The 25,066-nt window shown below is 32.5% G+C and overlaps 2 protein-coding genes across 2 annotated transcripts in view; one reads left to right on the plus strand and one right to left on the minus strand.

Moving 5' to 3' along the window:
* The window catches only part of LOC129230103 (ubiquitin carboxyl-terminal hydrolase 4-like), a 55,722-nt gene extending 51,675 nt beyond the window's left edge, over positions 1–4,047 (minus strand). Inside the window, exons 1-3 of the mRNA XM_054864501.1 lie at positions 3,942–4,047; positions 1,645–1,772; positions 1,263–1,429 (exon numbers count right to left, since the gene is read on the minus strand). Of these exons, the coding sequence (XP_054720476.1) occupies positions 1,263–1,429; positions 1,645–1,772; positions 3,942–4,036 (390 nt within the window). The 5' untranslated portion in view covers positions 4,037–4,047. The remainder of the gene's footprint in view (positions 1–1,262; positions 1,430–1,644; positions 1,773–3,941) is intronic.
* A 188-nt stretch (positions 4,048–4,235) lies between these two features.
* The window catches only part of LOC129230317 (uncharacterized), a 71,632-nt gene continuing 50,801 nt past the window's right edge, over positions 4,236–25,066 (plus strand). Inside the window, exons 1-6 of the mRNA XM_054864716.1 lie at positions 4,236–4,464; positions 12,074–12,182; positions 16,074–16,150; positions 16,957–17,091; positions 21,016–21,084; positions 24,557–24,762. Of these exons, the coding sequence (XP_054720691.1) occupies positions 4,366–4,464; positions 12,074–12,182; positions 16,074–16,150; positions 16,957–17,091; positions 21,016–21,084; positions 24,557–24,762 (695 nt within the window). The 5' untranslated portion in view covers positions 4,236–4,365. The remainder of the gene's footprint in view (positions 4,465–12,073; positions 12,183–16,073; positions 16,151–16,956; positions 17,092–21,015; positions 21,085–24,556; positions 24,763–25,066) is intronic.

Here is a 25,066-nt window from a genome sequence, read left to right on the forward strand (position 1 = left end):
TGTGATATATTAGACGTAATAGATATCACATAGTTATTTATTAGGAAATAAAACTACATACACACATGTAGTTCTTACACACTACTACTAATCTATGAAAATAGCTTAACTTGTTCGATGAAGAATTAATTGCCAGTTAGTGTGATTGTATGTGTCCCCGTTCTTCTTCTACATTTATCCTCATTAAAGGTATTGTGCATACAACTTAAAAAGCTAGTACACTGTTGAACACCATTTACAGATGTATTTATCCCCTGGTAATTTATATTTTCCAGTTATAGTGTTTAACGGTTAAAATAAAATAGCAATTCCTACACTTTCTTCGGCAATTTTATACCACCACTTCCTCAACTTGTACAACTACAGCCCCTCAGAAGAGCTTCCCTTACTTGGGAAACATACTTTGTTATTCTTTTGTGTATAAAAAAGGTTAATTACTATATATGAAAAAAAAAAACTGCGATGTAGTGAAGTCGCAAAAGTCAAAGCGCGATGTAGCAAGAGACGACTGTACATGTTTGGTTTTAGAATGTTGCACACTCTGTAATGCAGTTATTGAGGGGCATATAATGCCGGAAGACCAAGTATTGTTGAACTTAATAGTAATTTTAAAATCTTGGCTTAAGATTTCAAAAAGGTTAAGTTGACTATCTCCATGCTGCTTCCCCCTTTGGATCACACATTATTATTTTTTACAATTAATTATTATTTTGTTTGAGCAAAAAGGCGAAAAAGCTTTGCTGTATTTTTGCAATTGAGATAGTGTTTTCGCATTTTGGGAAACATGGGACTGTAGTGAAAACCCTGAAGATAGTGTTTTCGCATTTTGGGAAACATGGGACTGTAGTGAAAACCCTGAACTAAGTGCTTGAATTTTATGTTCTTTAAAATTATACTTTGCTCTCTGATTAAATATTTCTACAGAAAAAAATACATTAAAATCAATTAGTCTTTTGCGAAAAATTTTGAAATTCGGCTAATTTACTGGCTTACAACTCTTAACCCTTAATGTGGTCCCTGTATGTAGTGCAGTTTCCCATCGAAGATAGCCCTCCATCTGGTTGGGAAACTTGGAATCTAAATTCCATGGAATGTTTATAGAGGTAGCATATGAAAGAATGGAGGCCAGATCTAGCGGAATGCACTAGGTCTGCAAATGGTGGAAAAAAACAACACACAGCTCCATCATCAAAGACAAAAAAAAAAAAAAACATATTAAAGTTTGTGTACATCTTAGACGCACAAAAAGGACAAGTACTCACTTTGCAGTGCTTGACGAACATGCCATATTCAACAACTTTGCGAGGGATGGACTGCTGTCCCTCTGTCATCCCATACCACTCTACCAGGAGGTCCCATGCTTCTTCTGGCAACAGAACATAATCTAACTCATCTATAAGATGATCTTTGATCTCATTACTTCCATCATCTGAGAAAAGATACAGCTGTCTCAAAATGCAAATAGGCAAATTAAAATCAATTTTAAAAGGGCAAATTTTTAAACTTTTCCAATATTCATGAAACATTATTCGGCTCCTGGAATCAGATTCTAAGACCATTTGTATGGCCTTAACTTGTTTGGTTTAACTGTGAAAAAAATTACCATTAATATTCTCCAACACAAAAAGTAAAACAATATATTACCTTTCAAGAGTGGGGAATTATCTATCGGGCCAGGATGAGTTGCACGATCTCCAATATTTGAGGTCTCCCAACTGTCGTAACCCACATACTTTTTCCATTGTTTGAACCATTTATTATCAATCAAACACCTAACAAAGAAAGAGAAATATGATATTATTAGAAAAATATAATCTACATGACAAAAGGAAATTTATTTGTAACGCTCTGTGTAAAGCTTGATTATGATAATTTTTTACGAAATATGAGATGAATTGGGACTGTACAGGACGAGCCTAATTTCCTCTACATACCAAATGATTTTATAATAGTATAACATTAGATATCTCTTATTGCATTTTGTACAGGATCCTCCAAACAGTTTGAAACATGCATTTTTTGACTATTACAACAAAAATCCAACTTTTAAAAAACTTCAATATAAAAAGAATATTAAATTATTAGGGCTATTCTGTAATGGGGTTTTTACCACTTGGTATGGTGATATGCTTACCTTCTATAAAAAAAAAAGTTTTATGTCACTGCAACATTTTTTCTATCTAATTTGTATTTTAATGGAGCTTTTAATGTTGAGTTTTAAAATAAGGGGTTATTTTTAGTTATTTAATGCCGTCAGCATTAAAATTTTTAATTTGCAACAACAATAAATCAATTATGACAGCCCAGATTAAAGATTTGATAAGAGCAGCGGAAAAGTAACCAATTATTTCTCCAGCAATAATTTCAACAACTTCAGGAACCCTGTTACCTACTACAACTTTAAACAACAGAAGTCATTTCTGAGCATTATATTTTGTTGTAATATAGTACAAATTCGTAAAATGTCCACTCTGTTACACTTGATCTTTTTCATGTACATAAAATAAGGTTTTGATTACATAAATTATAGAATGTGTCAAAAAGTGTTGACATTTTTTGTCCCCTTGGTTACATACACATTTAACAAATCATGAAGGTTGAATGAGAATGCAATTTCAAAGCATTGTTCCTTAAAATCAGATATTTTCGTCATATAGGTTTATGTATATTTTAAAGCAAAATCTGTGAATGATGTCCCCTCTGTTATGCTTGGACCTCACCATGAGTATATCATTCAGATTGCTAGTATTTACTATTTTTATACACGTTGACACTTGATATAGTTTGTCACCCAAACATCCACCTTTGGGCACTTATTTAAGCCAACCATCTTCAGCCAATAAGAGATTAGCATAAAATATCCCTTGTCCATATAAATCTCTAAGGTTTGGAAAAGAATTAGAATCATTATGGCATATCACAAATCAACATCCATGTCTTTTCCAAGATATGCAAATGTGAATGAATACTAGACTAGAAAATTTATATGCATACACGCCAAAATTTTCAAGGGGGGAAAGGGCATGTATTCAATGCATTTAAAAGAGAAATGCAACAAAATACATGCAAAATGCATAATTTCATTATGCTTTTCAAATTCAGGAATTGATACCCCCTGATCGCCCAAATGACGAATATGCATCTAAAGTATGAGAGTGAAAAAACCTATTTTATATATCTGCGTTGAAGAATCCTTCAAAATGAATAAGAAAAACAAGCAGACGTCACTAAGAAGACAGCTTTCTACTTTATTTTAATGAATTTTTTTATCAAATAAATGCAAAAATATGTGGAGCGATCTTTTCCCATTCATTTCAAACAATAAAACTCTCATTTGACAGGTACGATAATTAGTAACTCGGTTACATGTTTTTACGATAAAAAATAAACGTTATACGGGCGATATGGAATGATAGTGACCTAAGAATGTACAACAATCTTTGATTTTTGCAACTCTATTTCACTTTACTTTAGAATTTACAAAATCACAACAAATGACAAATAAAATGCAGGTCGATAGACAATAATAAAATTTTCATTACAGCGTTCTCAACATTACACGTACAAATATACACATAAAATAGAAATTTTCATCGATTTTTCTTCGAAAAGATATCACGTTTGGAAAAGAAACGAAACGTGGCATTTAATTAATTTTACTCATTCATAGTACTGTCTACAGGTCAATGAGTCGACAACTTTCACCCACATTGGAAACGATCGGTTGCAATCCACAAAACACAGCACTCAATCCTTTGCACAGTTTCATCATTCTTGCTAATTAGTCAATATTTTATATCTATTAGTGCAAAAATGTAATATTGATAATACAAAAAAAAAAAAAAAAAACTTATCACATGGGAAAAGTCGATTAATGCTAGAACTTAGAAAGTTTCAGGTACGTTAGAGACATACACAAAAGTTCCAAGTTCTAAGCTTACCAAACATCTCCCTTTTTTAAATTTTTCTGAGAAATATTGGTTATTTCGTTCTTCTGAGTTTCCAACTCGGGAACAATCGACGCACCTTCCGCCATTTTGCCGAAAAAAGAAACGATTTTGTGGTTACAGATAACCGGAATCTGCAGGATGCGTTTTCTAAGCGACAGCGAGGCTTTCCCTTGCCTTATTTTACTGTCAAATTTCTTTTCTTTATTTTCATTCTTCGAATTCCTTCCTTAACTGCAACAACCGCGATCGGAATGTTTTTAATTGCAATCTGTGGAATGTGGCAACAGCATCGTAACGCGTATCCTCGAAAATTTTCCATGTGAATATTTTTGTTTTTCAAAATATTTAATTTCTGACGTAATTTTAATAATGTGAGCCCGACCCGATACTTGCACTCCAGAATGACAGAATTAAAATGACATTAAAAACTGTTTTAAAAAATTTTCTCAACTATGCAGACACTCTGGAAGCGCAAAAGAAATTGGGCAAGGATCTGTATGAAATTGATTTCCAGGTACGATCTCGGTTTAAATATTTCAAAACTTGCTATATTTTGCTTTTTATGTGCAAAGCATGTTTCTTTGTTCATGAAAACGTATGATGAATTTAAAATTTAGTTTTCTTTTGAAAACAATTTGCTGAAAACTTTGAAAGGTCATCCTAATAGCTAATTTTTACTGCAAGTGTGGGAGATCAACTCTTCATTAATTTTGCTGAGTTGCAGTCTTACATTCTCCTTACACTTGATGATGTTCCTTACACTTGATGACCTTGCAGAAAGTTTTACAATGCAATTAGAGGAGATATTTTTTGAAAGGGATATTTAAATGCTGCTTAAAGGGCGCTATTCTTTATTTGGAGATGGATTGATGAAGCAGAGAAAAGTTCTGAGTGTTTTTTACTGTCATATTTTTTCTCATTATATATACATTATATGAATTATTCGGTTACAGCTTTCAACACAACTGAAGGAACTATTCTTAAGAGGGTATTTAATGGATCCACCTTTCTCAAGAACGGCTTTTATTCTCCTTCAGTTGAAAAAGAGATGTTGTTTAATAAAGAAAACTTCTGAAAGCTTTTACTGTTCCTTATCTTATTATAGTAATGACCAAAGAATGTTCCAGCATGTTTTTCTATGTAATTATGTAGAGAGCTTCAAGTGGGTATTTAAATAGAGCTCACTTTGCGTATTAAGCCCACTGTATTTATTTTTTGGAAAAGAAGTAATTATTTCTTGATACAATAAAGTTATATTTCCGAGTTTATTTTATTTTTATTTTTTTGTGCCTTGTATATGTATGTTTAATAATCATACACGATTTTCTAACATGATTTTCTATATAATTGAAGATATTTTTATGAGGGTATAAACATGAGCCCCACTTGGCTGATAAAGGCCACCCCTTTTTCATTTGGAAAAGAGGTACTTTTTCCTGATTTACGTCATTTGATTTTGTGACTTGTTTACTATTTACCTTGAAAACTGAAAAGCATTCACATTGTTGCTGTTGCAGCTCGTCTTTTTCTAATTTTAATGTAACTTTTGATGCTTATTTATCACTCGGCATATTTATTTGACTGATTATTTTACATGTTAAGGGAGCAACTCTAGTTGATTTGTCAAATTATTTTCACGAATTTTTTTTATGTTACTTAATAACTTGTTTTCTATTTGACAGATTATTTTACTTTTTAATGGCTTTCTTTAATCCTTTGGAAAATTATTTTTCATTTGAATGAAACTTTTACTCTTGTTTCAGGGCTGGTTTTCTTTAAAATTCGTTATAAAGACAAAATAATGTATAGTAGAATATTTTTAGAAATAAAAAATTAACCAGTATAAAATCATCATTAGTTTTCACTCTAGAGGAAAAAAGGCCAGGGTGCTGATCTATGAAAGGGGCACTGTTATCATAAAAAGGGCACTATTCAACGTGGTGCACCCTCCCCCTTACCAAAGAGCAATGACGCACGCACTCAAAAACTACTTTGCGCCCCCCCCCCCCCCCCAAAAAAAAGGAGAAATAATAATTTAAAACACCTTGCAAAAATTCAAACAGTGTAATCTGCACCATGAGGCTCCCCCCCCCCCTCTTTGATTTCCACCACTGACTTCAAAATTCGCTTGATGAAGCACATTTTCTCCATTTCCCTGAGGAGCATTTAGCTAATGCTGAAATTTGGCTTTTGGGTGCTTTCAACATTATTTTGGGTTATAAATTTGACTACTTATTCCGTAAGAGTAAAAACTTTAGGCATTTCAAAATCCTTTGAATTGTAATGTAAGAAGAACAATATTTAATTACGAATCCCCCCTTCCTAGATTTTAAAAACCTTCCTAATAATCTGCATTACACCATGAAATATTTGAGTAGACATCAAGATCATGATGAATGTAAATTAAACTTTTTAAAAAATATTGCATTTCAAGCCAAACATTAAATTAAAATACCGTGAGCTCATTTGTTTAAATTGAGTATTTTTTTGCAAAAAATCAGTGATAACCAATGAGGAAATAATGATTAAAATCCTATTTGCAATAATTAATAGTATACAAGACTAAAAACAAAGACAATTAATTTTTTGGAATTTAAAATGAAAAACAATATATGCTAATTAAAGTCGCACATGTTAAAATATATATTTCAACTGTTAAAAAAACTGAAATGCTTATAAGATGCAATGGATGGAAATCTCAAACACTGAAAGTAATTTTTCCCGAAACATCCCAAAAATAGTGTTAATATTTATTGAAATAAAACATAAAATAAGCTAATCTTGGGTTGCATATGTCAAAAAAATTTCCGATTGTCAAATATATTACAATATTTACAAGATGGAAAAGGATTGAAATCTCAAAAGATGAAAAGCGCGTTTCCGCGAAATGCGAGTTCAATGTCAGGCATGGTTTCAAAAATAAAGTACATTTTAAAAATAAAACATAAAATATGCTAACATAAGTCAGCATGTGTCAAAATTCCGACTAAAATAATTTCCGACTGTCAAAAGTATTGAAATATTTACAAGATGCAAAAGGATTGACATCTCAAGCACGGTGGACGATTTTGTGCGATGCATGTGTTAAGCATATTGACACATGTTAAGAAAATTGAAAATTGCATTGATGAAATGTTAAAAACAAAAAGAAAAAATGCACAATTTAACGAATGCCTAAGGAATTCAAGCCCTAGATAAGCTTTCATAACTTTTCCAATCACTTAAAAATGAACTTTTTTCCCAAGCCCTTTTCAAGTTTTATCAAGAGCATACCAACCCTTCTTCTGTTCTACTTTGCAGAAGAAAAAATGCCTGAAACATCACTAATCTTCATATTTTATCTGCTGCCATCTATATTCTTTTCTTTCAACTCTTTAAATTTCCTTTTAGCAGAAGGCACATGTCGTTAGCGTTCTCACTCAGACTTTTTCCAAGTTCCCTGATCCTACAGCAGAAAATACTATGAAATGTTTACTCTCATTGTTGATTCTCAGAAGTCAGAAGATCAAAGATGGGGCTTGAATGAAACAATATCTCCCTCCCCCCTTCACAGATGACCGGACCCCTTCCCACACCCTTTTAAGCCCCCTGGGAAGAAGGAAGAACTTGCTTTTGTACCCAACTGATAAGCCAGTCTGAATTCTGAGAATCTCTTTACTCTCTTTGCCTAGGTGTTTGCTTCTTCTTTTATTTATGGGGCCGTTTTCAGGGTGAAATTCTGGGGACAATGACAATACTTGGAGGTTTTGTGAACGATCCCTCAGCAAATGAAATTGCTGGATATCATGGGGTCTAATAAGATGCTTGTGATATCTTTTTAAAAACACAGGTAGCAATTTCTTATGTTTGAAAAGGGCAGGGTGCATTTTGTGCACTAAATGAAGGGCAGGGCGCTGCGCCCTTCAGAAACGGCCTAGCGGGAACACTAATCATGGTTTTAAGATCAAGAATGTTAACAAAAGTTAAAGCTAACTTGCTTAAAATAAATCCCTTCTAGTCAGCAGCTATTTTCGCATTCTTTTAGCACATTAAAAAAAAAAAATCTGAAACAAGAAGAATGAAAACATGGCTCTCTCTTATCAACTATGAATTAAAATAGGTTCCCACTTCTAATTACCTAATTAATGTTGAAGAGTGGAAGAAACATAGCTGAGATTGACATTAATGTTAAAAAAGTGACTAACTTTTTAGGAAGTGGCATATTTTTTTTCGACGTTCATCTAGTTTCTTTCTTTTTTTCAATAAAAATTTTAGTTATGCACTGAATTTCATTGTTCTATGTAATGAAATTTCTTTTGAAAACTCAAAAACAAAATATGTCTAAAAATAATTGTTATATTCAGACCCAGGTAATATAGAGGAACAGAGTTCGCAGAAAATTTTGATATTTTCTAAATAAATTTCTGTAATATTACTTTTTTTCATGAGCAACAAATTTTGCTAGTCAATTTTGAGTTTGCCCCAATTAATAACATTAACTAAGGATTAAATCTAATTTAAAAACATTCTTCAAAGTACTTTACTCACTTTCAACTTGACATTTTTTCTGTTGATTGCAATATAAGACTCGGAAATAATAGGTAGGGGGAGACTGGGGTTAGTTGTTACTAGGGGTAAGTTGTTATGTTCAAATTTAAAATTAATCGCCAGTAGAAACTGACTTTGCTTGCACTAGATGAAAGCACTCACTCATCTGCATTCCCTGACGGTCACAGGAGTGCTTACTGTCAGTAGCAGGGATTTTGTTCAAGGAAAACGGTTTTTTGAGTCTGGAAGTAATTTTTCTTTCCGCTCTTATTTTTCTATTTGTGATGAAGCTGTTGCAGATAACGGATTCATTTCTATACCACGGGAAAGCCTACACTTTCAGGTAAGGGATAGCATATTTAAAAGTAAAGGCCAATATTCAGAAATTTTCTAAGTTTCCGGTGGCCACTAGACCCAAAAACCTTAGTGGACACCACTCGCGCCGAGTGTTTAAGAACAAAATGGGAGAGGAGTTTTTACTACTTTCATGAAAAAACAAATGAATAGAACTGAACAGAAATACATTTTAAAAGCTATAAACATGCATTTTGGGGTTTTTTTTCTTCCAAAATAAATAGATAAATAAATCCAGACCTAGATCTGCAGACTGCGCAATGCGGAAGGGTTCATGTCCTTAAAGGGTCCAATGGCTCAAGAAATTGAGGGAAAAATTGAAATAAACTGGCACACTACTACTTATTAACATTACAAAAAAAACGCTGCTGGCCTCTGGGAAGGGACCCTACAGATTTTGTTGCAAGGGGGACTAAAGTTTATAGATCAGGGTTTGAATAAATCAATGAAAAGTCGGCAGGAAACTGCAATTTAGAAAAAATACAATTTTGCTGACTAAATTTCACTTTTCCAAAAAATAACTAATTGAAAAAAAAAAACATAATTTCTGGCCCTTTTCATGTTATTTTCAGTATTTTGTACTGAGATAGGTATCCAATTCTGTTTTCGGAAACTTAGGCATTTAAATAATCTTATCTGCTTCCATCTTGCAAATGACCAAACATGGCGATTATGCAAAAAATTTAAGATATGAAAGTAATTTTAATAATTAAAAACCCTCAAAAAACAATAATTTAGATGAAAGAGTCAGTTTATAGCACATTAGCGTCTAAGCAATACGGATAAAATAATATTCTGAACATAAAATTTGAAGGAAAAAAAATTGTTTTTTCGAGAAAATTATTATCCAGGGGGGGGGGGGGGTATGCAGCACATTTTGTGGAATGTTCAATAGTTGGCATTGTGTTGCAATAGACATTCAATTCTATTTTTGAAAACTTAGGCACTTAAAGAATTTTGTTTACTTCAATCTCAGAAGTGACCAAATATGGCGACGGCACTAAAAATTAAGATTTTGGTTTTTGAATTTGTAGCAAAAAAATAATTATAAAATGTAAAATCATCATTCAGTTTAATTGAAGTGTTATAGCTTTTAGCTCTTTAGCGTCCAATGCAATCATTATACATCAGTTTAATTGAAGTATTATAGCGTTTAGCTCGTTAGCGTCCAATGCAATAAGGATAAGATGAAATTTTAAATACAAAATTTTTCATTTCTGAAGAAAACTGTTTTAAATAGTAAAATAATAAATAAATAAAATGCTTTACAGAACATTTTGCATTATTTTCTTTAGTTTACATTTAAATAAACATCAAATTTTGCTTTGTTTTTTCAAACTTAAGTACTTTGCCTACTTTCATCTTGTGAGCGACCAAATATGGCGTCTATGTTTTCGTATGGCGTCTATGTCGTAACTGTGTTGCCGTTCTGGTTAAAAAAAATGATCTTCCATAATGTGTTTATCCTCAGACATATGCTACCAAAGCGATTTATTTTCTTCCACCCTCTTGAGTCTGTGCATAATTTCTGTTCATCCCAAGATTTTTTTTCTATTAATAATGATGGGGGGGGGGGGGACTGAGGGCGTTTTTTTAGGTTGCCACTTGTTCAAACTAGGTCGCCACGCGAGTCATTCATCGTCGCGAGTGGCGACCGTGAATCTTGACCTTTATTTAAAGGTTTTGTATCAAGATGTAATTCCAGTAATATGGGCCAAGATTTAAAGTGGCATTTTATGAGACAATTTGTTACAGTTTCGTTGGAGTTAGTTGTTACAAGTAACAACTTGCCCCATGCAATTTTTAATTTAATATTCTGTTTTCTTTTTAATGGTGATATGGCAGGGGACTACAGAAACAATACGGACATAGGCAAAACACCTAACGAGACATACCTGGAGGTGGGTAAAGAAGTAATGGGAGGTAGTTCATTACGAAAGGCAGCTGATCAATACGAAATAAATTTCATGACAATACAGAGATTCTGCAGTAAGATGAAAAATGGTGGTAAGTCGTGTTTCTTATTTGTTTCATTGCATGATTTAATGCATGTAAAATACTGTGGTTGGATAATAAGAATAATAATAATTTGGATCAAAATCGTTCTATTTAATTTATTGTTAATATGTATGATCGAATAAGTAATAATGATAACAACAATGATAATAATAATAAATAATGTATTGTTCGAATGTAGGTCTTTCTCCAACGCTGCAGAGAGTGCAGTAGTGAAGACGGTCTGCAAGTGGAAAACATAGGTCAGCGCCACCTTAACAGATACACCTGATATATCTGTTAAAGTGGCGCTGGTGTATTACACCAGTAAAAAATATTTTGCTAGCAGAAGCTGGGACACAAAAATCTGTGAAAAGGTAAAGGAAATTGTCTCTAACAGAGAAGAAATCAACAGACACATAGATAAAAAAAGTGTGAAAAGGTGTGTCCAAACAGTGTGTCCTTTGGATGAAAATGATGAAGACTGGCTTTGCACAGAAAGCGCTAAACCGTACTCAGAATCCAAAGAAAACAACTAAATGACTTCACTGTCGTAATTGTGACAAACACATGACCGACGTGCTAAGTTGGATAATTATATGCTTGCAAAAATTGTAATGCAGACAATGATTATGATGATAATAGTTTATCAGAATAAGTCATTAATGAAATAAATCTGTAACCAAAAAGTTTTTGATTTTTAACGTGGTTAAGAATTTTTTAAATTGTAACAAAATAAACCAAAAAATATTTTATTGCTTATATATATCTCATGTAACAACTAACCCCATATAGTGTAAGAACATGCCCCATGGTTGGGTAAGTGTTACAATGTACATATGTTAAAAAGAGAAAAGTATTTTGGAGTAGTGACTTTGAATCATTTTTTCATCAAAATATGTTATGAATGTTAAATAATCTTGATGCATTTTAAAGTTTCCCACTTGTAAATACTTTAAATAGTTTAGGGTAAAAAAAGTATTGAAAAAAACTAACAACTAACCCCGTTCTCCCCTACTGTTTTTTTGGTAGAAAATTTTTAAGAACTCATTTGAGTTTGCAGACAGTTATAAATTTTATCCAGGTTTGATTACATTCATTAAAATCGTATGCATAAATTCATTATTCTAAAATCTAGTTTAGCTCTTTTATGGATAAATGTTTTCTGCTGATGATGGTTCAACAATGTTTGTGTATGTATTTATGTAAATAATAAGATACTATACTGATATGAATGCTACTTGCAGAAACTGAAGGCTTTGACTGAAGAACTGAAACATGATGAAGACTACAGCACATCAGAGGGTCTCAAGGAAGTCAACCGAAGGAAAAACAGATACAAGGACATTCTTCCCTGTAAGTGCACTCAATCCAGAGGTTATTTTCTTAATAGAGTTGTGCTTTACCAATTAAAGATAAATGGAATATCAGTGCACTTAGGTGCACTTTTCACCTTCTTGTTTTTTACCTCATCAAAAAAAAAAAAAAAAAAAAAACAGAAATGAATACAGTAAACCCTCGTTTTATGCGGTTTAAGGTTTGACACCTTTATTTTATTTTATGCGGATGAGGTTTCGGTTTTACGCAGATGCGGCAATGCAAACAGATATAATTTTCCCCTCTTTCAAAATCCAAACTCCTAAAGATTGCAGATTATGCATAATCAAATGCATTTTGGTGTGCTAATAATCAAGTTTAGGCTCCTGGAGATGTTTTATGCGATTAATTCCAGAGCTCTTTCCAGAAGTTAAGTTATTAAACTCACACAGTCAAGAACTCACTGGAAGAAGAGCTTTTAGGAGTGACAAAGGATTCTAAAACCAACGAGGATACCAACATCGGTGAAACACAACCACAAGCCATTCCTAGACAATAGAAATGCTCTTTCTGATTTGTTAGTGAAGGAAAATTCTATCATGGAAATGATGTAAGTGATCATGGATGCGTTAATGCTATGCAAAGAATTACAGAGCAAAATTTATAATGACTGACAAAAGACTATCATAGCCAACTCCTCTTAATAAACAGAACACGAAATTAATTTATGTTTTCTTTATGCATGTTGTGCATAAAAGTCGATATACGTACACATTAAAACTTATTACACAATTAGTCATCACTAGAATGAAGTTTATTTTTTATCTACGGAACCTAACCCCTATATAACCTACGGTGTAACCTACTGAACCTAACCCCTATGTATACCTACGGTATAACCTACGGAACCTAACACTACTATTAAGTCTCAATTTATGCGGTTTTGATTTACGTGGTATTTCCGTGTACATTGTAACCCCTGCGTAAAACGAGGGTCTACGGTAGTTTGGATTTTCTGCCATAAGTTTCATTGAATATTGCTCTTCATCCCAGTTCTTTTTTGAAAGTGGGGGTTTATTTCCTTTTTTTTGATTAATTTTTCAAAGTATACTTTGTAAAATGGACCTCAAAGTTTTTATTCTGATAAAAAAAAAAATTCTCTGTAATGATCTCCCCCCCCCAGACCCCGAAGAGTTTGCTTTTTAGAACTTCCTCCTTATTTTCCTACTTTTTCCCTTTTTCCCTACTTTTTCTTTCTTTAATATAGCACTTCTAATTGTGCATTGATTCTTATTTTTACAAAGCCGCACCGATGATTTTCTGCATGTTTTAATTTTGAAAAGCAAAACAAACAAGCAGATCCTGAGCTTTTCATTGGCTGACTACAGTAATTTCTGGAAGGAACGCCGTGCCGTCTGCATGTTTAAAATTTAAATTTTCGTAAGTGACTTTTTTGCCATTGTGGCGTTTATGATCAACTTTTCTTTTTATCGCCCCGACTTCAGTCCTGCTGTTTTAATGAAACAATAAAGAAATAGATACTGGCACATTCTAATGCAATTATATATTACTCTTCCGTCAATTAGAAGCTTTAATTAAAGTAAACTGCCGACTGTTCAAACAGTGCGGGAAAAACCGAAAATTTCCTATTCATCAATTTTTTGTACAGATGATTACAAATGAAATGGAGCTCTATTTAAACAGAAAAGCAATGTGAAACCTTAAAAGGAACGTAAGGAAGCAAAAAATGAAAAACCTGTACATTGTACATTTAGGACTGGGCAATGTAGGAATTTCTACATCGTGATGCATCGCCAACCTTACATCGTGATGTAAGTTTTTTTTTTTAAACTGATCTTGCTTGTTTAAGTTTTACAAAATATATACAAGGCGTAAAAATTATATATATCATGCCAGATACGAATCAACAGATTTCAGCACCAGAAAGAAATTTGTCAATCATTATCAAGTGCTATAAGTGTAAGTTAGTGAAAAATATGGAAGATAAGTTTTGAGATTACAATGAGCCCGTTTTTTCAATGCAAAACGATGTAAATAAATGGATGCAAAGTCATGCATTCCATTCAGAAGCTCACATATTCTTATATTAAAAAAAGGGTTTCATGAAATCAGTAGCGGGAGGGAGGGGCCACACCGGGTGACACTCAAAATACAAATACAAATGTAATGACCAGCAGCAGGCTCTTGGCCCAGCTAGGCTGGGCCTAGTCAATTTATTAGTCCTCAAACTCAAAGAGGATTCATAGTTTATGAAAAATATGAAGCATACCTACTGTAAGTTATTGTACTCAGGATGCCTGATCAAAGGGAGGGAGGGGAGAAAGAGATATATGCTGGCATTTGATGCCAGGTGCTCCCCCCCCCCCTTACTCTCAATTTCGTGAACAATTTCCAAATGAATATTTTTGTTGTATGGTGAGGATTGAGAGAAACTGCATACCTTCCCTTTTATGCACACAGAAACATTAGTAACAGATCTTTGTCTTTAATAAAAATGTTATGTTTACCTTTTTTATGATTTTTCCTTTTTCCGTGACAAAAATTTTGGAACAAGAAGGAGATAAAAAATCATCAAACCAATAAAACAATATTCGTTTTTATTGCTTGATTAAAATTAAAACTGGCTCATCATTCCCCCCCCCCCCGGGGGTGGGGGGTGGCGAAGGATGTATACTAAATGCAAATTTTATCTGAAAACAAGAGTAACCGCACAAACTTGTATAGTTAAGCATTAATTTTCCAAAGCCAGGGAGGTCAGAAATTCACCCCACTGACCCCCCATAAATGACATGCCTGAAACAAAAATTTATGTTGAATGCTAAAAATACATAACATAATACAAACCTTAGTTTATTTATTTCATTATTTCTTTGGTTTAATTTTTTTATTATAAATTTTATGTCTCATATTTAAGAACAAATTTATTTTAGTTCTGCATTTTCAGTCTTTTTCCTTTTTTTTCCTAATTCAAACATTTGCCCCTGTTTATGCAAGAATGCCTGTCAGCTGCTGATTATTTTTAACTAAAACTAATTTAATATTTGCTTGTCTTTTTGTATCATAGTTTACGACAACAGGAGCTAGAAGTATTAGTATTTTCAAATGATAAACAAATGCTCTCAAAGGAATGTTTTCGTTTTTGAAAAAACAAATCTTTTAACATAAAGTGGTATTATTGCACCAAAATATAAGTATTATATTATTATTATTATTATTGTTGTTATTGTGTGGAGTTTTTTTTTTCCGATAGCTATATTGCATTTTATTCTTTCACACTTAAAAGCTTGAGTGTATCGTTGAAAGGTGTTGGGTTTTATTTTCATATTTTTGTCATTAATATCTTTGTTTCCACCAGTTTATTTTTCATGCTGATGATTGTCAGCTTTTTTCTTTCGTTTTGTTTTTGCATTTCGGTCTTTCATTAAAGCCCTTTAATACTTCAAAAGTACTGTTAGTTTATTTTTGGGACAGTTTCAAATCAAAAATACTGTTAGTTTATTTTACATTAGAAATAAAATTTAAGCTAAATTTGTTTCCTCTTGAGGTGTGTGCAGTCCTATCTTTTCCTACTTTTTCACGTGATTTTTTTCCTACGTTTTAAAATTTTGATTCCTTATTTCCTACTTCTCCCGCCCCCAAAAAACCCACTCGGGGTCTGTCCCCCTCTCCCCCTAAAGTTAATGAATGGTGTGTTTCGTCAATTTTTGTTGATTCTAAGCGACAAAGCCTTAAAAACTTTATGAAACAAGACCAAGTTCTTCTAATGATTTTTCTTGTTTTCAGGAAATCCAAAGCATATTCAGAGAACAAGTATTTTATAAATATTTCTAAACAGAAAAATATTGCGTGTTTGAATGTCTTCTTATTTTTTGAATGTCAACTGATCAGTTTCTATTATTTTTGTTTCAGACAACTACACAAGAGTCATTTTGTCAGAGTATCCGGGTGTACCGGGGTCTGATTTCATCAATGCAAACTATATTAAGGTATTATTTGTTATTTTATTTTTATTATATGCAGGAAAATACAGTACAGTAAACTCCCGATTATCCGCGGAATTGGGTGGCACAAGTGCCGCGGATAATAAAAATCGCAGATAACCGCAACAAGACTAAAATGGGGGACAAATCAGGTAAAAATTGTCCTATCTCAAATTGTTAACTGTATTGATGCATAACACTTTCTGCAAACAGTGAAAATATATATAGAGTACAGTACAAATGTTTTGTATTTTTGCACAACCGAACTTAACAAACAAGTGTATGTACGATGAAGAACGCACAAAAATAATAATAATAATGATAATGATAATAAAATAAAATTAAATCAATCAATCAAGCAAAAACAACTGAGTGTAAATTTACAATTTTTCAAAAAAAAAAAAAAAAAACAGCCACCGGTATTCGCTTTTTACTGCGAAAATACATGTTCGTGATTGTTGATTGATTCGCGGATAATCCGCCCCGCAGATAAACCGCTCGCGGATAATCGGGAGTCTGCTGTATTCAAATGAGCGAGAGATCATATTCTCACATCTTGCTTTTAAATTATATTTTAATATTATGGATGTGTATTTACTCATTTAAAATGTAAGAAATGGCATAAAATCATTCATTAATAATTTGGGGGGCGGGTGTAGTTTCGTGAAACATGCATGATCACTTAACTGCTCTAATGTTAGGCATATAAAAAGCTTGGTTCAGCTGACACTTTAAAATGAAAATTTAATCATGTATACATTACAAGAGAACTTAAAATTGGCCATCCATGCTAAAATGTCTGTCTTTTCTAGGGAGCAAGTGGGTCTCTGGCCTACATCGCCTCCCAGGGACCTCTGCCAAATACAGTGGTGGACTTTTGGAGGATGATTTGGGAATGTGAGATACAGGTTATTGTCATGGCCTGCAATGAGCGGGAATCTGGAAAGGTAAGATCTTTGTAATTATTCTAAGCTGCTCTCTCACCTGTTGAAGAAAACAGAAAACATGCAAAATGAAATAAAAAAGTTTCAGAAATGCCGTTATTGTTTCTAAATGTCAAACATAAACCCTAAGAATGACAAAATAAATAAATAAAAATATTATTCTTATGCTATGAACTTTTAGCTCAAATGTTGTTTCAGAAAAACCAAATTATTGCACTGGAACCTCGACTTTACTTAGTCCGTTTCATGTGTTATTCCGCTTCTGATGTCATTTTCCACTGAACTGGAAAAAATTGCTATACAGTCGGATCCCGACTTATGCAACTGATGCGTTCCAAGACCCTTGCGCAAGTCGAAATTTCGCATTGTGGAACAACGTATGTTTAGTAAAATTTTTATAAGCATACTCAATTATTTCAGACATGTTAACACCTCTCAAATTGTTTCAAACCATTTCTTAACTATATATTACCGTTTCTTTTATAAAGAACTGACTTTTTACTGTATTTCAGTAAAAGCTATTAAGCGAGTGAAGCGGTTTTTACTGCAATTTAAAATATTTCGCCAAAGAAACAAAAAAAGACATCAAATAATATCTTTAAAATGTAAAAAAAATTCCGCAACTCTATTGTTTATCGCCAAATTCACCCAGCAACCACTCTATCATAATCCATCCAACAGGAAAAAAAGACATCCAGTGGAACATTCAAAAATCATGGTCAGAAAAAAAAAGAAAAAAATGCACATTTCAGGCAGATAAAAACAAATCAAAAGTTTCTTTTCTTTCAAAACAAATCGCCAAAACAATGAATTATATTTACAGTTGCTTTAAAACAATAATCCTAGACTGAACTGCTCAGCGCCAAGCGACCACGCTACCAGAACCCGACCCTTTTGCTAGTGAAGCTGATGTTTTTCTTTGGAAATAATAAATGTTTCGCCAAACAAAGAAAAAAGTATCAAATCACATTAAGAGTAGCTTTCAAATCTTTATATATCATATTAAGAGATGCATTGCCCGGTCTAAATTGAGAATAAAAATTGTCATGTGACATATATTCAACAATCAGGCTTAAGTAAAAGAAAAAAAAAACACCATGCAAAATTACCCTTCCAAACAATGATGTCAGATATTAAAATACTTTTAAGAAATTAATATGCGAAAAATAGGTTTTAAAAGCGTAACCATGTAAACATGAAATAAAATAATTTAAAGAAATTAAATGCAAAATAAAGAAAGAAACAATGAAGTTAAATAGCATAACCATGGAAATGTGAAAATAAAATGGCTGACAACCTGAATCAAAATGACATTTTTCAAACTTCATTTAAAAAACCCTTGTAACTTTTCTTTCTTTGAAGATAGAAGCTATGATCTTCGACCATAGGTCAAGAGAGATCCGGAGTAAAAAATGTCACTTTTTCCAATGATGTCAAAAAAAAAAAAAAAAAACTGGGACTATTCCTTCACTTTTTATTGATAGATTTATTGAAGAAAGTAGTGGCTAAATTTCTGCTAAGCTTAAAAAAGTTCGAGCTAAAAACGCAAGTTACTCCCGCTGTAATTAAGTTAGAACATTGAAACGAATCTTTTAAAACGCAGAAAATTGTACCCTTTTCAACGATATATAATATTAAAATGTGCAAGTAATTTTTCTCTCCCATATTCGGGAATTTATGTAAAATTTGGACCTAAATTGGAATTTAAAAAAGAACAATTTATTGTATTTTTTGAATTATAGCCTATGTCACTCAGTAAGAAAGCACCTTTCATGTAGTGAAGGAATTTTTCAAATAGGTGCTGTGGTTTCGGAGATTACCTCGAACATATAAACACACAAAAATCTGCCCTCTCTCTTTATAATCTTAGTATAGATTTTATGTCTCATATTGAAGAATACATTTATTTTAGTTCTGCATTTTCAGTCATTTTTCCTTTTTTCCCCCCTCCAAATTCAAACATCTGCCGCTGTTTATGCAAGTATGCATGTCAGCTGCTGATTATTTTTAACTAAAACTAATTTAATATTTGCTTTGCGTTTGTATCATAGTTTATGATAACAGGAGCTGAAAGCGTCAGTATTTTTAAATGATAAATAGATGCTCTCGAAGGAATGTTTTCGTTTTTGACAAAACAAATCTTTAACAAAAATGTTTTTTTGCAGCAAAATAGGAGTTTTATTTTTATTATTATTGTTGTTGTTGTTTTTGCGATCGCTATATTGCATTTTATTCTTTCACACTTAAAAATTTTATTACTGTATTGTTGAAAGGTGTTTCTTTGTTTGGATTTTATTTTCATATTTTTGTAATTAATATCTTTGTTTCCACCAGTTTATTTTTCATACTAATGATTGTCAGTCGTCTTGAAGTGTGTGTAGTCCTATCTCTTCGTATTTTTTCCTACTTTTTTTTAAGTGATTTTTTTCCTACTTTTCCCCCTCAAAAAACCACTTCGAGATCTGCAAATAATACATATTATTTCTGAATTATATAACTTAGTAAAGCTACCTAACAGAAGAAAAATGAGCAAAACAGCTAATGCTAAATTAAAATTGATTAAAATGTGAAATGAAATGTTAGATATAATTAATAAAAGAAACCTTAATTTTAAGCCTACTTATTGTAATAACAATATAAGAAAATAAAGAGTGTTTTGAAAATGCATTTTCTCTTTTAAAGACTAAAGTTTTTGCGGATTGAAAATATCGGATATATATCAAAATATCAGATATTTTGGAAAATATCATGTTATTTTCGAACCCTGACTTATGATTACTTTTACACACTGTACGAAAATCAAATGTATTTCAATCATGGTAATTGATCAGCGTAAAACACACAGTGAAGACGAAAAGTAAGTGTCGATTTCTGAAAGTGTCGTTGCGGTTGACCAGAAATCGCCACAAGATTAGAATTTGACTAAGATTTTTAGTGCCATACTAAAGTTTATTCAGAACTGGTTTCTTGAGTAATTGATGTTTATTTCTTGTTCACATTATTAGTATTTAAAAATTGTTTTCTGTTAATATTAAGTCTTGGAGGCAAATGAAAATGTGTGACAAACGAGAAAATCTGAATAATTTTAAATAAAGGAAACATGCTAAATTAAAAATTGAAGAACATAAAAAAGTCTTCAAAAATGTTTTTAACATGATATACTTTTTCCAAATGTGCAGTTTCCAAAAGGGGAAATGTGAAAAAAAGTTAGGTATCATTAAAAAAACAATTTTAAAGCTTTAAAAGAAGAAAAAAGAGTATGTTGCAATATTGTCTCCAAATTTTCCGAATCGTCAGAAAAATTTGCCAAATAAGGAATTTTTTGGGAGATCGCTGTGACCTCCCATTGAACGCCCCTGAATGAAACGTCATCATTTCTTCATAAACTTGACAGTTTAAATTTCGAGAACACTTTTTTGCATGTTTTTTAGTTTTTGTTTCTTGTAGGGGGGAGGGGGGTGGCAGATTTCAATTCTGCCTAGGGGTGGCATGGAGCTAAATTCGGCCCTAACCTGAACCTTTCCTGGGAAGGTGATCTGTTTTGTCGTTGTCACCCGAGAACTAACTCATCTTTTCTGCTGTTCTATATGGCATTTCTAAGGCTTCACAATGAAAGGTAGGGAATTGGAGAACAAGGTACACACTCTAGAGCATATTATAGTAGTTAAGAAATAAATTAGTCATGTTTTAATATGCAAAATATTTTTTAAAGAAAACATTTTACAATAAAATTGGTGAAAATATGGGTTGTGATATTTTATACCGACTTTTTTAATGTCATATTTTATGTAATGAATGTGAAAGAAATTTGCCAAAATGGAAGTGTGTGACCCATTTTTGCAAATTGACAGAGTCATGGTGCAAATGCAAGCATGTTTATTTATTTTGTGATAACCGAAAGTAATCATGTATTGTTTTGTTTTCCAGTATAAATGTGAATGTTACTGGCCCACAGATGAAGAGAAGAAACAATATGGAAACATTAGTGTGGAGTTTGTGAGTGCTAATTATCTTATCTTTATTTTTCATTCTTTGCTCATTATAAAACATTTACTTTAATTTTCCCTTTAAAAAAGAAAAACTAATTCTAATTTGCATAGACGAGTAGAACTTTTATGTTTGTGCATATCATACAAATTATGTAATGAGCAAATTATATCGCTCATTTGGAAGAAGAGTGCAACAATACGAAGAAATGAAATTTTACCGGGAATGCGTTTTTCGTTGAACTCTTCAGGCAATTTGCATTAAGGTAAGTAAATTTGCTGTGTTCTCCGGTGGTCAATATTCAAACAAAAAATCTGTCGTTATTTTCCAAAGATAATGGTTTTTGAAGGCCTATAAGCGAAAAAAAAAATTAAAAATTTCGTATTGTGGCATTCTTTTTCCAAACGAACGATATGCATTCAATAGCACCGCTTTATCATTCTCTGAATATACACCTGATATTAAATATGTGGTGACAAGAAATAAACAATATTTTTGTTTTTTGGTTTGAGATTTAGATCCTTTTGCATCCCAAATATGTCTCAAGTTTTTAAAAGGTGGAAGTTATTTCAATATATGCGATGTTAAATGAACTTATTTTATTTGTTATTTTAATCCTCCTCAAATTTAAGCTATTGTAAATTATTGAAAGCCAGAATTTTTTTTAATAAAAATGCTAATCTTTTAAAAATCTTGAGGTTTTCTTTTAACACTAGAAAGACGGCGTTTTTCGTATACCTAGAAAGACGAGCAGCGGTCACTTTGACCGCCATACTTAAAATAATAGAAATTTCCTCCTTTCGGGATTTTCAGCCATAGAAAAGATTTGAATCATAATATCAAAGTTTAATTTAACAATCTAATCCTAATATAGTCTGCAAATAAGTCTCAGATAGCTTTTTTTTATTTTACGTTCGATCAAGTGAAATACACATGCTTTACACAATTGGCATTGAGAAAGAGGAAATTTGTACAAAAAAGAGGAAATTTTCTTAGCATGTAATAACTAACAAGTACTATAATCAACCATGCATGTGTTATTTAAAAAATATCTTAATAACGCAAGATACCGTACATTACTATCTTTACAGTATTTCGAAATACTTATGTTATCACGTCACCTGTATATTAGTCATTAACAGTTTTTTGTTTGGAAGTTAGAACAAATGCTCGTAGTTTTAGTTCCGTATAATTTAATTTCACACTATTTTAATCTTTTTCCTGAGGTACTTATTTATATGCAGCAAAATTGATCAGTGGGGATGACTTGGAGGAAATTGAAGAAATAGGAGTTCTGTTTTTGAAATTTTCTCCTTTTTTTCGGCATCGGACCCTTTTCACTCTTTCTTTCACTACTTTTTAAATTTTGAGCATCAGTTTTTATTAGCGAGATTTCTTCTCATTCTAACTCAGAAGAACAATCCTTTTCTGCAAATCTAGGCTCCGAAAAATATTCGCAATAATCTCATGAAAGCAAACTATTCTCATCGCTAGAAATATATTTCTCTTCAGATAAGTCAGACTGTTCATTCAAACCATAATCTGTTTTAGATATAAATCTGCAACAGTTTCAGGAGTTAATGTTTCTATAAGTTTTGCTTGTCAACGGTTCATCTCGACATCATGAAGATAATTATGTGACTGAGCACTTCATTATCACCGAAGAAAATAAGCGTCAATGCTTCAAGCAAAGCACATGTTTTGGTGCACAAAACAATTCCAGCAAACATTTTTGTAATTTACCTGTTTATATTTACTTCTTTTTAGACCCAAAGTAATTTCACGTGTCCAGTCACATGCTTTTCAAATTTACCTTTCCCAACTTTGCCCCCTGTGCAGATAGCAAAAAACTGAAACCATGCAACCAGCAGGTGTTTCGCATTTTCCTAACACTTCAAAGAATTAAACCTGACCAACAGGTACTACTCAAGCTCAAAAGAACATTACTCACCCTGACAACTAACAATAGTCCATAGTACACACAACTGATAAGCGAAAAAAGAAGAAAACGGATGCATAAAGAAAGGTTCACTTAGCGGTCAAAATGACCATAGTCAGTCTGTCTAGGTATAAACATTTATAGCGACTATAATAATAATCCTAAAAGGAAAAAAATTACTGTTGTAAAATCTTAATAAATAGTTAGGAAAATTCAATGAAGGAAAAAGAGTTTGAAAATTAAACGCAGCAAATATGAGCATTTGAAAATCGTTTGCGGTCAAAATGACCGCTTCCGTCTTTCTAGTGTTAAATTGTACTCTATATTGTATTTTGTTAGGGTGTTTTTTCCCCTTCAGATAATTAGATAATGTTAAAAGGGTTATTTTGCTGATTATTTAGGACTGCTGGATTCTTACTACCATTTTCCCCCTCACTTGTAATTATGGTGTAATATTTCCAGTACCTCTTTTTTTCTCTCAAAAAATATTGAATTGGTGAAAAATATGATTGAAAAAAGAGTTTTTTAATAATGGGGCATTCCACGGTATTTTTGACATTATGTAGAGTCCTTAACGTGACATTTTTTTGCCATAACTTTTTAATTTACCGTTTGATTTGCAAATTATTTTATTTTGAGCTGGTGTGTTGGTAGGAAAAGATCAAAATAAAATAATATGCTAATCAAGCAGTAAATTAAAAAGTTATTGCAAAAAAGGTCACGTTACGGACTCTACATAAATGTCAAAAATACCGTGGAATGCCCCTAATATAAAATATCACATATGATGCTCAATGAAGTACTTTTTATCGAGAGAGTAAACTTTCCTCATGTACCCTGGAGGTGTTATCCCTGCAGTATTTTCAGTTTTTTGTAGTATTTCCAATGTCTTCTTTTCTATCCAAAGACCTTATTAAATTTATCAAATAGCACCTTTCATTGATACGTGGAGGTAATACAAAGCTTGCGTTCGACGAGCACGACCGGTAGCGCCCGGTTAGTTAATCACGTGACAGCTAATGATCACGTGCTCCAATCAACAGCTTAGATTGGTAACCGATGCGGTAACCGGTTGATCATAGAATGCTGCAGTTAGTAACTGGTTACTCACCGGTTAACAGGTGAGGTTCGTCGAACGCAACCAAAGTACTATATATATGAATACATGTGTAAATATGCTACACATGTTGAAGAATAATATAAGCGTCCTGATTTTTTTTTTCAGAGACACTACAAAGTCTATACTTTTCTTTTGTTTTTAACTGAGCCGTATATACCTTGTTTCATTTCTGGGCATGAATACTACGACTAGCACTTTGAATTAGAAGTATAGAGTAATGTGTCCTGTTTCGGACAAAAAGCTTTAGCAAAAGTGAAGTATTCTATTTTGCCAAATTTGTAGTTATCTATTTGTAGTTTTTAGCCCATGATTTGTTCTATAAAGTAATAAGTTCTTGACAGAAAAATTTTTACTCACAAACTTGATCAATTTTGACTAGTTTGAAAAAAAGCAGTTAGAGTGAACATTTTTATCTTTCCCAGGTAAAGTGGCGCCAGGTGTGCCCAGATTTCTTGGTACGCACCTTGCGTGCTCGATGGGAAGGGGAGGAGCGTGTTCTGTGTCAATTTCATTACACAACCTGGCCGGACCACGGAGTACCACGTTCTGTCCAACCTATTCTAGAACTGGTACGCCTGATGAGAGACTGTCAAGCCTCTGAGGCCGTTCCTATCCTAGTGCACTGCAGGTGAGGAAGATTTTCCTTTCTTCTGTATTGTTGCTGTAATTTGTTTCCTCCATACCCACTATTCAAAAAAGTACAATCCTTTAAGATTCTAACTTCATTGAAATCAATTTAAAGCAGGGTTTCCACTACAATCGCTATTTTGCAAAAAATGCGAAAATGTCGTCTGTATTGCAAAAGTGAAGAAAAATAAAATTTTGCTTTTTTTGCTCAAAAAAAAAAAAAAAAAAAACAGATAGGGGGATCAAACAGTAGCGACATTAATCTTAATTTTATTATGAATCTCAGCAAAGATAATTAAATTACT

The sequence above is a fragment of the Uloborus diversus genome, chromosome 9 (genome assembly GCF_026930045.1).
Source record: "Uloborus diversus isolate 005 chromosome 9, Udiv.v.3.1, whole genome shotgun sequence".
Lineage (NCBI taxonomy): Eukaryota > Metazoa > Arthropoda > Arachnida > Araneae > Uloboridae > Uloborus > Uloborus diversus.